The following is a 13,747-nucleotide window of genomic DNA, read 5'->3' as shown; positions in this document are numbered from 1 at the left end:
CCTTTTGTTTAAGAATGTTGAGTTTATTTCACCCTACAAATATTTGCAACAACTATACATAAAAACTATTTCATACTTTTAACAATAGTTTGATACCGGTTCTCACTATTGGGCAAAGTCGATAAGTCCAATCAGTATTATAGGTCGATAGTTCTCGTTAAGAAAATCGATTTGATGGTGCTGGATAGCACACGAGCGTTTGCTTGATGTCCAACGCAAAATGTCGCATCCCAGCTCGAAAATAAAATAGCTATCAAACTTTATGTTCAAAAAGAAAAGAAAGTGAAATATCGTTACGAAACCACATAATTCACAAAATTAATTAACATAGAAGGGTTACTTAATCCTGTGAGCTATGTTTAAAAAATAATAAACCCAAAAAATTATGTACGATTTTTCCCTGTTTGTGCTATAAATTTTAAAAAGGAGTGAATGAATATAGGATTAACGACAAAACTTGTGCGAAAAACGAAATTTTAAAATATAGAATTACTAGAGATTAAGTAAGTACATGGGAAGTGTGCTCTTTAGTATCTGATTGGTCGATATGTAGACATATGTTGACAAGGGAAATGGAATCTATTTTAAAAAACATAGCAGTTCTGCAAATCTACAGTGACAACGCTTATCAAATTCTTCCCATAGAAAGGCGGTCGTTGGAAATATCAGAATAAAACATAAAAAGGATTAGACGAAATACCAAATAGTCAAAGGGAGACACATCATAAATAGAGAAATTATAATAAGTACGAAAGTTATACTCGACAGGAGCCGAAATTCACGTACCCACCACTGTGCTTTTCGCGGTCTACTCTCCAATTTCTTTTATTTGACACTGATATCGCAAAAGAAGAAAAACTTAATCGCGGTATCTACCATATTAATTATAAAATTAACCCATTTTTAGGCAGATAGTATATCTTGTTTTGAAGAGTGTACAAAATACACATAAAATCTCAAAAAAATGAAAAAATAAAATGTAATTACACGTAGCTTTGTGTAGGCATGGCCGATCAGTTCCATTTTTGGACCTAGAAAGTAGAGTGTTTCGCAACGTAAACGTGGAAAATTTCAGCCTTCTACCTTAATAATTTCTGAGTAATGAGCAAAAATCCAAAAATTTTTTTTAAAAAAACTTGAGTTGCTTTCATTTTACGTTCCACTGCCCGCTTCTGCTCCGACCAATTTGGCAAATTTTCAATACCAACCTGTGTACAGAAACATTCAATGTCGATATCTTCATTTTTGCGACCACAGTAGTGTGAACAACTGACACCACACAGACACACAGATGGACAAGCATGGCTTAATCAACTCAAAATTTTATATTGATCAAGAATGTACACATTTTATAGGATCTATTAAGCTTCCTTTTGGGAGTTTATTTTGAAAAAAAGCAAAATGAAGTATACTCCCATCTTACATTGGTGGGTATAAAAATTACGTCAGCATTCAAGCAAAAATAACTTGACAAATTAAATAAGCAATGCTATAGTCAATTCATTAAACTTTGCTTTATATGATTTCTAATCTTTTCTTTTTCAAATTTTGTATTTAGTGTGTTTTATTTGCTTTCCTTCTTCGTCTTGGCTTTTTTTTGTTGTGCACACACCGACGATATTACAAAAATAACGTTATATGGTATTTTGTATCGTTTGATAACTAGATAACTAGGACCGTAAATCGCCCCTTGGATTTAAAGAACTTTATTACATGCACGGCGTCCCATTTTACTTTTATTTAGTTTTTTTAAATTTTGGATCTTTACCTTTGGCTTTTCTGTTTACTCATTTCATTTCTGTAAAAAATTTAGTTTAGTCTTCTTTCCTGATTTGTACCATTCAGTTTGTAGCAGAATAGATTTTGCAATCGACAATCATGCGACCCATTATTGAGACTGCAGTCTCGATTCTAATTAAAAAGACGATAAGTCAATTCTAATTAAAAAGAAAATAAATGAGATTATTATCTCCACTTCCAACATGAAGTCTCTAAATCCCAAGACCGCGACAACGACAATCTTTCTTCTGATTACGAAATGACTGTTGATCCTACCAATTCCCTAAACCTATCCCAAGTCTGTGAACTTATTCAATCATTACATAGTGTCAAGCTCTCCTCTAAAACAAACTCTAGTATTACCTCTGCCACGAATCGCGATCTTCATAAGAGCATTCTTAATCGACGGCCCTCTTCTAGTTTGTAATCCACTCACTAGGTCAATAATGAAAATAATTCAATTTAATTGTACTACGATCCGTAACAAATCCAAACAACTTGAACAATATCTTTATTGTAATCACTTTCATTCTCTTACGCTTCTAATATTGTAAACTACGTGCCTATTGAAGCTTGCAGATGTATCATTCATATATCTTTGTGAAGCTTTTAATAATAAATTGTTATAATCTACCCAGTTGTAATGTTCCTTACTCTGCAATTAACAGCTTATGTCCTTTCAGAGTCGACATGTCTGCATTAATATGTCGTGATTTTAATGCTCAGTCTGTGTTGGGGTAGTCGTTTCTCCAATTCATGAGACAGACAAATTCAAGATTTTCTTGAAAGCAGCAATTTAGCTTTACTAAATAATGGTGATCCTACTCATTTTGGTTCCGCCTCTTCCTACATAGATCCTTCCATGTATATACCTAAACCTACTTCACTACATACTTGGAGGACCCTTAACGATTCCTTAGGTAATTCCCATTGTCATTTGCGTCCTATTGTCCGTAGCCAGTCACATACCAGTGTTCTAAAGTATATTAAATCCTCTTTACTTAACAATGCTATTCGCAACATTTTAAATACCATTCAAGCCAATGACTCTTTGAATTGTCTTTTCGTCAGATTCCCAAAGTCGTTTATTAATGCTGTAAGCCGAAAGGGTTTTAAAAAATTACATCCTTCTAGTATTTGGTGGAACACCGCACGCAATCGAGTCGCTGCCAAAGTTACACTCGCTGGAAATAAGTTCAAAATATCTCCTAGAACAAATTTCTACCTTTTCGTACGATGTTAGAAAGGAATACACTTATACTCTCTAGAAAAACGTAAAGACGGAAACAATTTTGTGAAAATGTCAATAGCGGCATGTCAATTGCAGATCCTTAGCGTACTGTGAGAATTTTTAGAGGTATCACTTCCTCTTATTGTTCCTTGTCCATACACCTCTTTAACGAGTTGTGTGACAAACTGGCTAGATCTTCTTGTCCTCTAATCCCCTCTGTATCACTTGGTGGTGAACATGATAATTTTTTCTTAAGTGACATGTCTCCCTGCGAAATCGATAAGGCCATTAGCCTCTCAACTGACTCTTCTCTGGGCTTAGATGGTATTGGTAATGATGGTCTCAAGATGTTGAACATCGAAAATAGGCTAATTCTACTAAAGGAATTTAACAATATTCTAATTACTGATTATATACCCTCTTCCTAGTATGGCTCCCAAATCTTCACTTTAAGAACATAGAATAGCACGCCAATTAAAAAATTTTCAAGAAAGTATTATTCAGGTTTAAAATGGTATCTCGAACCTAAGCAATTTTCAATTTAGTTTTAGACAGTACAGATCTGCCTGAGATAACATTGTCACTTTGTGGTCAGCAAACTACTCAGCATTTGCTAAAAATCACGTTCTTATTGCTTTTTGGACATACATGCAGCGTTTCATTCTCGTAATATTAACATCTTAAATTCTATTCTTCTGTCTTTGAATCACCCTGCCAAATTTTGTAATTTACTGTATGACCTGTTTCTTTATAAGAACCTGTTTATCAAAAACGATGATGGTGTTGTACAAAGGGGATCTTCCACAGGTGTTGTTCTTCAGGGATTTGCCCTCTTTTTTTAAATTTATATGTTAATAAAAATTTCAGTTTCGTTCCTAAGAACGTCTTAATTTTGAGCTATGCTGACGATTTTGTCATTTTTAGTTCCAACTCTGATCCAGATTTGTGTAGATGTGCTTTGAAATCTGCCCTCAGGACTATTTCCTCTCGTCTCGAGAGGAAAACCATTCCAAACGCCTACTTTCTATTAATAAAACCATGGTCTTTTCAAGCAAAAAGAAAGATTCTACGGTTCTATTTCATTTGTTAAAACATTCCACTTTTTAGGCTTTGTTCTACGCCCCAAACTTTCTCCTGCTGCTCACATTGACAAAATTACTAAATAATAAGTGATAACTCAATAACATACTGAAATCCATTTGTGGCATTTCTTGGGGTCTACGACCCTCTTTGTATGACTAAACTGTGTCTCGGTTTAGTCAGGCCAAAATTAGAATACGTTGGCTCTTGGTGGAATGAAATCTACACACACACTAAGCTTGGACCAGATGGCAAATGTTATGTCCCTACAAGAATAATTTCGTTTATTCGTCAATTTTTCATCTAATAAAATTCTATCTTTTGAGAATCATCCGACTTTACGTTTCATCTATGACTTTATGTCACTGAATTCCTCTCCTTCTTTTTTAAAATTTTTACTAAGAAAATTAATAATTTCAACATTCTTAGAACTGATGTACGTAGCTTATTCAAAATTCCTCTTGATTCGCAATATTTTCAGCCAGTAATTAGGTTCTTACCAGCAAAAAAATCCTCAGTTACACCGGCGGAAGTGCATCAACACTACCCACTGGTCACTGCCGATTGGAAGCATTTGTCACTCATCTTTACTGACGTGTCTAAGACGGTTGTTGTAGGTAGCGACTTTTGGTTTCCAAGTATTAACATAGAAGCTTACTTCTCAAACCACCCACCTTTATTTTCGGTGGTTTGGGATCCTAAAAGTCATCCGCTTAGCGAGTACTCAGCCTCAAAAGAAATTCCTTATAGTATCAGAAAGTATATATGTTTTATCCGCTTTGCAATCGTTTCTTTCAGGTAAATCCCATCCTTATGTTTTAGAAATCGGATATTTACTTTATGGCCTCAAATCTGATACATTTTGTTTCCATTTTTTCTTGGTGCTCAATCATATGGGCATGCTTGGCAACACTACTGCAGATAAAATTGCATCTTCCAGACCATCTCATGTTAATCATCGTTTTCTAAGTTTTGCAGATTTGACCGCAATCGAGAAAAAACATTCAGTTTTTTCTTGTCAATAGCAATGGAATAATTCATCTTATGGTCATTACTTACACTCTTTATTTTCATAAACAAATAAAGCTCCTTGGTTTATCAATTAAGAATTCAGATGGGACATTATTTGCCTTACTAAGAGGCTGATGATTAACCACATGAGATGTAATGATCATCTATTCAAAATTAACACAGTGAATAGCCCTTTATGTACATATGGCGTTTTAAAATATCCGGACCATATCATATTTGTCTGTCCGAATACTGCCACTTCCAGTCGCCACTCCACACTTCGAAAATTGGACGTATGTACTCTTCATGACCCCAGCATCGTTGACATTTTGCGTTAACACAACTCTGTGCCTTATTAGCTTACTACGTAATGCTTTACCAAAACCTTTACTAAATCAGGAACACGCTATCAACTCGGGCGTTAATATCAATCATATTTAAGCCCTTTGGCTTAAACGGCTTTTGGGTGGTTCAATTTTAAGTAAGCAGATACCTCCTCACTTTCTCAGGACAAATAAACGATGACGTTATACATTCGTTACATTTGGCAAAGAAATAACAGAACAGAAAACATTCTACCCATATTTTCAGTAATCCGACAACAAGATGAGACCATTATAGTTCAGTTAGACATGCCGTTGGACATGCCGTCAGACAATTTTCCTTTCTTCTTTGAATCGCATTTTTGGACAAAAAGGGCTCCGTACAAGAAATTTGGAAAGCTCGAAAACAAAAGTCGCTCAAAACTACGTTCGAGACATCATCATTTTGATGTTTGTACCACGGTAAGCTTCGTCAAATATCTATTGAATGTGTTCAACCACGCAAACATGGTTCTTGCATGGTGTTGACACCGACTCTAACGCACCCATCATTCTGTACAATTTGTATCCTCCAAAGAACATTTTTTCACCTACGGGTGGTCCGATGCAAAGAGCGTGTGCTTCGCAGATGTTTTTCATGTCTGATTCTAATGACTGACGTCACAAGTGCATTATATTTTTAGATATTTACGTCGTTTTGATGTCTTGTTTGACCTACAAAACGTACGTTTGGTTAGTGCAGAGACTTGTCTAATATCCCCATGAAAATCTTATCTTAAAATCTCGTTGATGATTTCTGTCAAATTTATAACGTCTCTCTCAGCAATAATCATGCAAAAACATAGCCATATAGGTTCCTAAAGCGTACGGTAGAATCGCCGTGCATCCAAACGATATGTGCAAACTGCCACTAAAGGGAATTCCTTTCGATATTTACGAGTTTCTGTCAATGCTTTTTGTCTTATGGAATGTTGAGCAAAATTTTCGCGCTTAACAAACATAGTCGAGTCTAGATTCGCTTACATTAATGTCGTCATTGAAATTAAGGGTAGTCAATTTACTACCAAGATTGTACATTCCGCTGAATTTTGCAACATAGCTCCTGACGATTTTTCAAGATTAAATGAAATGAAAACTCGAGTCTTCCGTTAACAAGCCGTTTAGTTCTATCTGTCAAGAAAAGTTTAGTTCGTATCCAATAGAGAAAAAATTTGATCAGCACCTTTCCATGGTGTCCACATTGCTTTTGAATGAGACATAGAGGCTTTTGTTGATGGAGATTTTATAATAGCATTAACTTTTCATCTAATAATAAATTCCTCGTCTTTCTAATATACATTGTAATAAAGCGCAAACCATGAAAAATTTGTTTAAAATGTGAATCAAAGAAAACAATTATTAGTAAATATCCAACATATGCAAGGTATGTTTGGATAAGAACAGAGAGCGTCAAGCGTATGCGTTATTCCCTAGGTATCAAGGTTCAAAGCGGTTAAATTGAATTTCGACAAAGTGAAGTCAAGTTTAGGCAACACGCCGTAGGCACCTTCAAATATAACAGATTTTGCAGAAACTTTACCTATCACGCTTTTCCTGGGTTTAAAAATTGTTAATTTTTGATGTTTTGCATGTTAAATCTCCCCAATTTAGAAGTAGAATCTTAGCATAGTCCACGACGTCCTATGTAAGAATAGTTATTCTTGCGAGAATTGCCATTCTGAGAGGGACGATTCACAACAATCTGCCAACTGAATTCTACACTTTCTTCTCTTTAAACCGATTTTAACCGTTTATTTTATATCAACACATATATTATCTTTACTCATATTGATTTAACAGAACTCTCCCTAGGGTAACACCCTTTGAATTCAAAACATGTAAAATCTATGCTTCGACCAGTATTACCCATTTCCATACGTATTATTGCGCCTTCCATACGGAACGCTATCTTACTTGACTATACTTTTTATATCGATCTTCCGATCATATGGTCTTTAAACACTGAGAATTTACATTATATACATTGAATTAGACTGACATTTGGAGTTTTTTTCCCAATCATATAGGTTTACCTTAATGGGTGTGGTTCTGTTCCATATCTTCATACATCCCTACATAAGAGTCTTTTATATTCCGCATTCAGTTATAGTTATGCAGTCATTGACATTCTATCGATTCTCGCGTTTTTGCCGTTTCACTTGGTTAACCTACAAAATTCTTCTTCTTATTCGTTCTTCTTGCCTTGTCTCTCCGTTTAGTGTTTGATTCGTTGTTTATTTTGTTTTCTCACATCACCATGTTAACGCAACGACAGCAGCGACACAACTTTTTCGGACGGAATTCATACCAATCCTCCCTCGTATCGCTACCACTACCGTATGGTTTCCCTTGAATGGTAAATAAAAGTCCGATCTTCCGGAAAAGAGTACTGTACTGCATGAGGAAATGCATTTGGTCATAAATTATTATAAAAAGTTTTCGTTTGTTAATAACTAGAGCGCGTCAATGTGACAATTTACGCCGCGTTTGCGTTCGGAAACGGGAGATGTAGTCGTTGATTAGTGCAAGTTTCAAAAAATGCGATGAATGTAGGTCAACCTCCTACTTAGTTTCGGGACCCACTTCAAAGGGGTAAACCACGCAAAGTACAAAAAAATTTTTGGTATTAACTTTTGTAATATTGGTTTAAAATTAAATACACCTGCCGAATTTCAGCACTATATTTCAATTACTTTTTAAAGTTATTTATTCCATTGTGTGTCTTTAAAGAATATATTACGGACATGCAACAGTAACAGTTGTTATTACTACTTTTAATTCAAATGCTAAAATTTCTTCTTGCTCTGCTTTTTCTTTCTTGTGAAATCTTCCTTCACAAAAAAGAGTTGTGTTCTTGCTAACTGTCTTTAAAATAATTAATATACTCTTTCGGTTTTTATATCCTACACCACTTTTGATGTAAGAATATATTAAGTTTATGCGGATGAAGTCTTGACGTAGACGCACTTTCTATTGTACCGATCAATTCAGAAAGCCGTCATATGTATGTACATAAGTGGTATAAGGCATTTAATGGTGGGCCGTGACTTTCTATAACGTCTTCGCTTATCTCTTAAATAATTTATTTAAAGCCAGCTTCAAGCAGTGGTTTAAGCAATTTTATATTGGTTTCGTCTACAGACCACAGGTTGAGGGTGAAAATATTTGAAAATGACCAGGTTTTTCTTAAATTGTTTCAGTTTTTTAGCTCTTGTGGGCGCATTTTTGGTGGCGTCTGCAAAAGAAGAATTTCAGAAGATCTATTCAAATTTTTACATTTAAGGAATGAACGAACCGGAACACACTTCAGTTTCCACAATGACTTCATCGTTTGATCCAAATCCCTTTCCCTGGAATATGCTCTTGACGTTCATCAGCAGATAACAGTCGTTGGAAGTGGGAAGTGGCGAATATGGCAGATGGCGTAACAAATCGAATCATGCAATTTTGTCGTTATATATATCGGCTGGTGACTTGATGTTTTTCTTCCATCTTGGGTAAACATTAAATCTGCGGTCAACCTTCTGCTTGACGTATTCACCGATTCACACAGAGCTTGAGCGATAATTTTGTCAATTTTTGACAGTCTTTAACTATCTCGAACGTTCACCACCATTGAACGCTATTTAGGTACCTATGTGTAAATTATTTTCAAGGATTCCCAATCAAGAATGATGCATTCATTACATAACTTTGGAACATTTGGATGTAATTTCTAAGAAAGAACAATAGCGAAGCTTAGATAAATGGCACTTTTTATTTACACAATGGGTTTGTTTTTATTTTTGTAAACATTTTTTTTTGCTTTGCTTTAATAAACAATTATTTAAGAAATGAAAGCGAATTGATTTTAAGTTGATTCTGTTGAAATGTATTATAAATGAAGTCGTTCAAATTCTATGCAGCTTTAAGACGGCGGCGTGATCCCGCGGATAAATATACAGCAGATCCAGCACAGCCAAACTTAAGGTTTTCACGGCCCTATTCAAAAAATTCTAGTCGGTAAGATATTTAATTTTTATTTTTTGTCATATAAGGTTGAAGAGTTGATCACTGTCGATCTTGAGGTCTTTGCCGGGTTTTAAACAAACCGGAGCTCAGTGATCTTCTTATTGTTTTATTATAAGATCCGATAGAGTAACTACAATGTTCTTTTTATGCAGAATTCGAGGAGTACCCACAATGTTCTTGGGACAATTTGAAGATGGTTCAACAGATAACAGCGAAGACCAGCATGTAAGTGGTGGCAGTGGTGGTGTTATAAGCGTTGAAGCAACAAGTGCTCCATTAAGAATCGCCGACACTGAACAAGCGGCTACTTCCACAGCTCCTGCTTTATTTGAAGATAATGAACAACTGCAAGGCAAACGTACTGAAAAGGACGTTTTGCTGCTAAATTTAGTGCAGGATTTTAATCAAATGGATAGTCCAATGATACGTAATGATATTACGCCACCACCTGGCGCTCCAAAATTGGAAAATAGCGCGCGCTTAAGACGCTATAGACATAATATAGATTAATTGACCGGTATTATTTTATTATGATTTAACAAGATACACAGTCAATCCTACTCAATTCCTCTCCCATCAGCATCTTAATTGGTACAATTTTTAAACAATTTCGGAACAAAGTTTTCTTAGATCGACAATTTACATAAATAAATATGTGTGCTTTTCGTTTTTTTCACTTCGTCCTTTATTAATATTAATACGAACGATCACAATGTATTCACAGTTTTCGTGACGTCTTTGCGCCCTTGTTATATTGTGTTAATCTACGCATGCAAATGCATTCTTTAAAGATAATTGCTTCTTAGGAATCGATATGAGATATTTTCTAGTTCCATAATAAATATTCGAAGAATGAGTATGCATAATATTAGCAGAGCGGATAATGTCGCCACGTTTGTACTAACGAATCAGACTTTTGTTATTCTGAGATGCTGCTGAGTCTCATATATAACAGATAGCAGAAAATTCGTTTATTTGCTTTTAAAAATCGAAGACATATGTAAAGATATTTCTAAAAGTATGTTTGCCCCGCTCTATGAACATTTCACGGTTTCGTGTCTTCGGCACTATCGCCTCTAATTTATTCCATCACTGTAGTCGAAATTTCTATTTTTTTCAATAAAGATTGCTTTTGTTTTGCGCAATAGTCTTTTTCTTACTTTAACGTTTCGTAGCTTTCCCTACGATTTACCATGAGTCCTCCATATTTTATGCCGTTGATATAGCCACCATTTTCGTTCGGCTGGTTTTTTGCAGTTTTTTTTTCTGAGTTTTTTTCTCTCTTTTGCAGTAGATATCTTGACATTGCCTTCTTGTCATGAGTATTTTGGACTTTCATATTTTAGTACTGACGAAATTTAGATGAATTTCTTTTTAGCCGACTTCCCGTGTGTCTTCCATTTCGAGATTGACCTTTTGGTGTAGCAACAACGGATCATTTATACTTGCTCGCATGAGTTGGCTGATTCGGCACCGGCACAATTAAATTTTCTGTTTTTTTAGCAAGGAGGTGGGAGGAGCTATCCATTGGTTTTCATTGGTTTCTCGGATTAGTTGGGAAAGGTTAAGTCTCTGATGGGTATTCTCGGGTGTTGTCACCATCAAGCTGGTTTTTTTGGAAAGAACCTCCCTCTTGCACCTCATGTTCAATTTTTATACACATCACCGAAGAATGACGTCAAAATGTTTACAGCGCCCAGAAGGAAGCGACAGAGTGGGAAAGTGTATGTATTCTTCATCCCCATCAAATTCTGTATCGATTTAAGCATGTGTGTGTGTCCCTCCATTTAATGTCTGCTGTAAACATTCGCGTGGGCGCAAAAATGAAGCTATCGATTTCAAATTTGGCAGAAACGTTGGAAGTTCTTCTGCGCAGGGTGGTATTGAGAATTGGTCAAATCGTTTGAAGGGCACGTTTACAGTGTCACGTAAACTGAGAACATCTCTGTTTTTCCAAAGCACGAACAAATTGTTTATTGCTTGTAAACAATAGCTGGTAAATCTGCAAAAATTTCAATGCATGTTGTGTAGACGATACTGTAGTACCTGTGCAAAGCTGGGAAAAATTTACTACGCCTACCCAATATTACAGTGTATCAAAGTTACAAATTTTTTCAATACTTTTATAGCCATCAAAAGCATGCTTTAAAAACCCCAAAAAAAATATATAAATTCTAGGCTAGTTTCGCAATCGGATTACACCTAAGTACGTTCGTCTTTTCCTTTGTGCATCTGTCCATCCGTTCGTCTGCCCAAACACAAACAAGGTGAAACCAAAAAAACATTCTCAGAATATATTAGTCCCACTGTAATTGAACATAAGAAGGTTTCAGTTGACATTCACAATTGTCGGTAGACACACATGGCACTTATTTTAATTAGTCGCACATTTTTATATGCAAATTTTCATAAAATTTTAATCTAAAGCGCTTTTTGAAGGCAACTATTGAAATTAGTAGCTTATGCATTTTAAAGTACGGAGAATATTGCTGCAAGAGAGTACTGTTTAGAAAAGATAGGTTTAAGAATGTATGTTAAGCCTGTTATTTGGTTCACGTCGCATTTGGTGTATCTCATATATCTAATACATTTTCTAAAAACCTTCTATTTTCGAAAAATCGCACTTAAAAATTATTACTTAAAGCTGTAATCAGGAAAATAAAAAGATTTACCATTTGTTCCTTTTTAAAATATACCACCCACCTTAAAAGCTCTTCTTTGTGAGTTGGAACGTCAATCTTTTTAGTTTTGTGTTTTCAGCAATATTTGTCTTGTGTGCTTGAATAATTTTCGCACATTTTACAGAAATTGAGCTAGGAGATTAAAATTGCACATTATCGAAAATGTGCATGATCTGACAGTCAAAAACAGTGAATTAAAAGCTGAAGGTGGTCTGTTGACAATCATAAGTTCTCCATTCAAATTACAAAGATCCATTGACAATCACAAATCTTCTTGAAATTCATAAAGCCCAAATTGAAATTCAGAATTAAATGAGCACATGCTTAGATGCTTACACGTTTTTTTATATGAAATATTAAATAAAATCCAATTGTTTTTTGATTCTTGTACAGAAACTATTTTATAGAGATGCCTCATATCTTTGAGACGTATGTGCGTCCATATAACACATCCTTTTCCACTTTACGTATTCAGGAATTACTTGTGGTAACTTTTTGAATAATGGAAAATTGTGCATGTAGATAGGTTTAAGTGTACTTGTGAGTGTAATTAATCAAAGCTTACGATATTACAAACTGAATAATTATCTAGATTTAGGTTATTTGGTAGATCATTTTTAAGAAATATTGAAACTCTGCTTGCTTATCATTTCAAAAATATGCATTCGAATCTTCAATTCATAGTTCTGTGTTTAAAAAAAAAAAATTTTAATTTTAACCAACTCAGGTTGTCATTTTCCCACAAAAACCACTGCTTTTAAAAATTTTCAGCAAAGCTATTACACAAACTTGGTATATGTTTGAAGCAGTCTAGCATTTTTATACCGAAGGATCGGCATATGTTCGTTTTGTCGAAGCGTTTGCAAAATAGACGTTTCACTAGCGCTGTAAAGTATATGTTTTCAGATCAGTACCACATTCTGAACTTATTTAAATAACTTCATTTGTCCGTCTATCTCTGTGTTCACCTGTGTGGTGTCCTGTCCTGATCGCTAATTTGATCTATTGGCTACAAATGTGGCAGAAAAATTGGAAGCGAAATCCCTCAAAGGAGACTCACAGTGCAACATAAGCTGAAAAGGAAAAAAATGGGTTTGTTTCTTATTTCTCATATGATAAAACAGATATAACGAGAAATATATCAGTAAGCGTTCTAGAGCATGCGTAAAACAACACAAAAAATCTGTCGTGCCCACCCTATAACCCAGGGTGTTGAAAATTGATTTTTTTACCTTTTTCTACAAAAAGGTGATGGATATACGTGGTGTCCAGCACAAAAAAACACGCTTCTAATAGATACAAAGTTCAATAAACATCTCTATTCTTTTAGTTCTGTTACTTTCACACATTTTCTTTCTTCCAACATTGCTGTAACTGATTGATGTGGCGCACCAATTCATTTCTATCTACGATGACTTTGTACATGACATTTTCAAGTCTGCGATTATCGTTTCCGGCATGCAAGTCCAGATTGACTAAAAAATTAATTTGATTAAGAATATGTTTGCTTACACTGGAATTACCGCGTTCTTATTTTATCTGTAATTCCAACAAAAGTTATACAAAGTTTGAAATTTCATTTCTCACGCTAT

The 13,747-nt window shown here is 34.9% G+C and overlaps 1 protein-coding gene across 2 annotated transcripts in view; it reads left to right on the top strand.

Moving 5' to 3' along the window:
- The window catches only part of LOC119643764 (tau-tubulin kinase homolog Asator), a 63,349-nt gene extending 49,944 nt beyond the window's left edge, over positions 1-13,405 (top strand). For both annotated transcript variants that reach the window (XM_038043228.1, XM_038043229.1), the window contains 2 exons: positions 9,369-9,465; positions 9,627-13,405. In XM_038043228.1, the coding sequence (XP_037899156.1) occupies positions 9,369-9,465; positions 9,627-9,984 (455 nt within the window). In that variant the 3' untranslated portion in view covers positions 9,985-13,405. The remainder of the gene's footprint in view (positions 1-9,368; positions 9,466-9,626) is intronic.
- Positions 13,406-13,747: the final 342 nt, after the last annotated feature.

The sequence above is a fragment of the Glossina fuscipes genome, unplaced genomic scaffold, assembly GCF_014805625.2.
Source record: "Glossina fuscipes isolate IAEA_lab_2018 unplaced genomic scaffold, Yale_Gfus_2 61594, whole genome shotgun sequence".
Lineage (NCBI taxonomy): Eukaryota > Metazoa > Arthropoda > Insecta > Diptera > Glossinidae > Glossina > Glossina fuscipes.
Note: the sequence above shows the minus strand (reverse complement) of the source record. Positions and strands in the feature narration are given on the sequence as shown.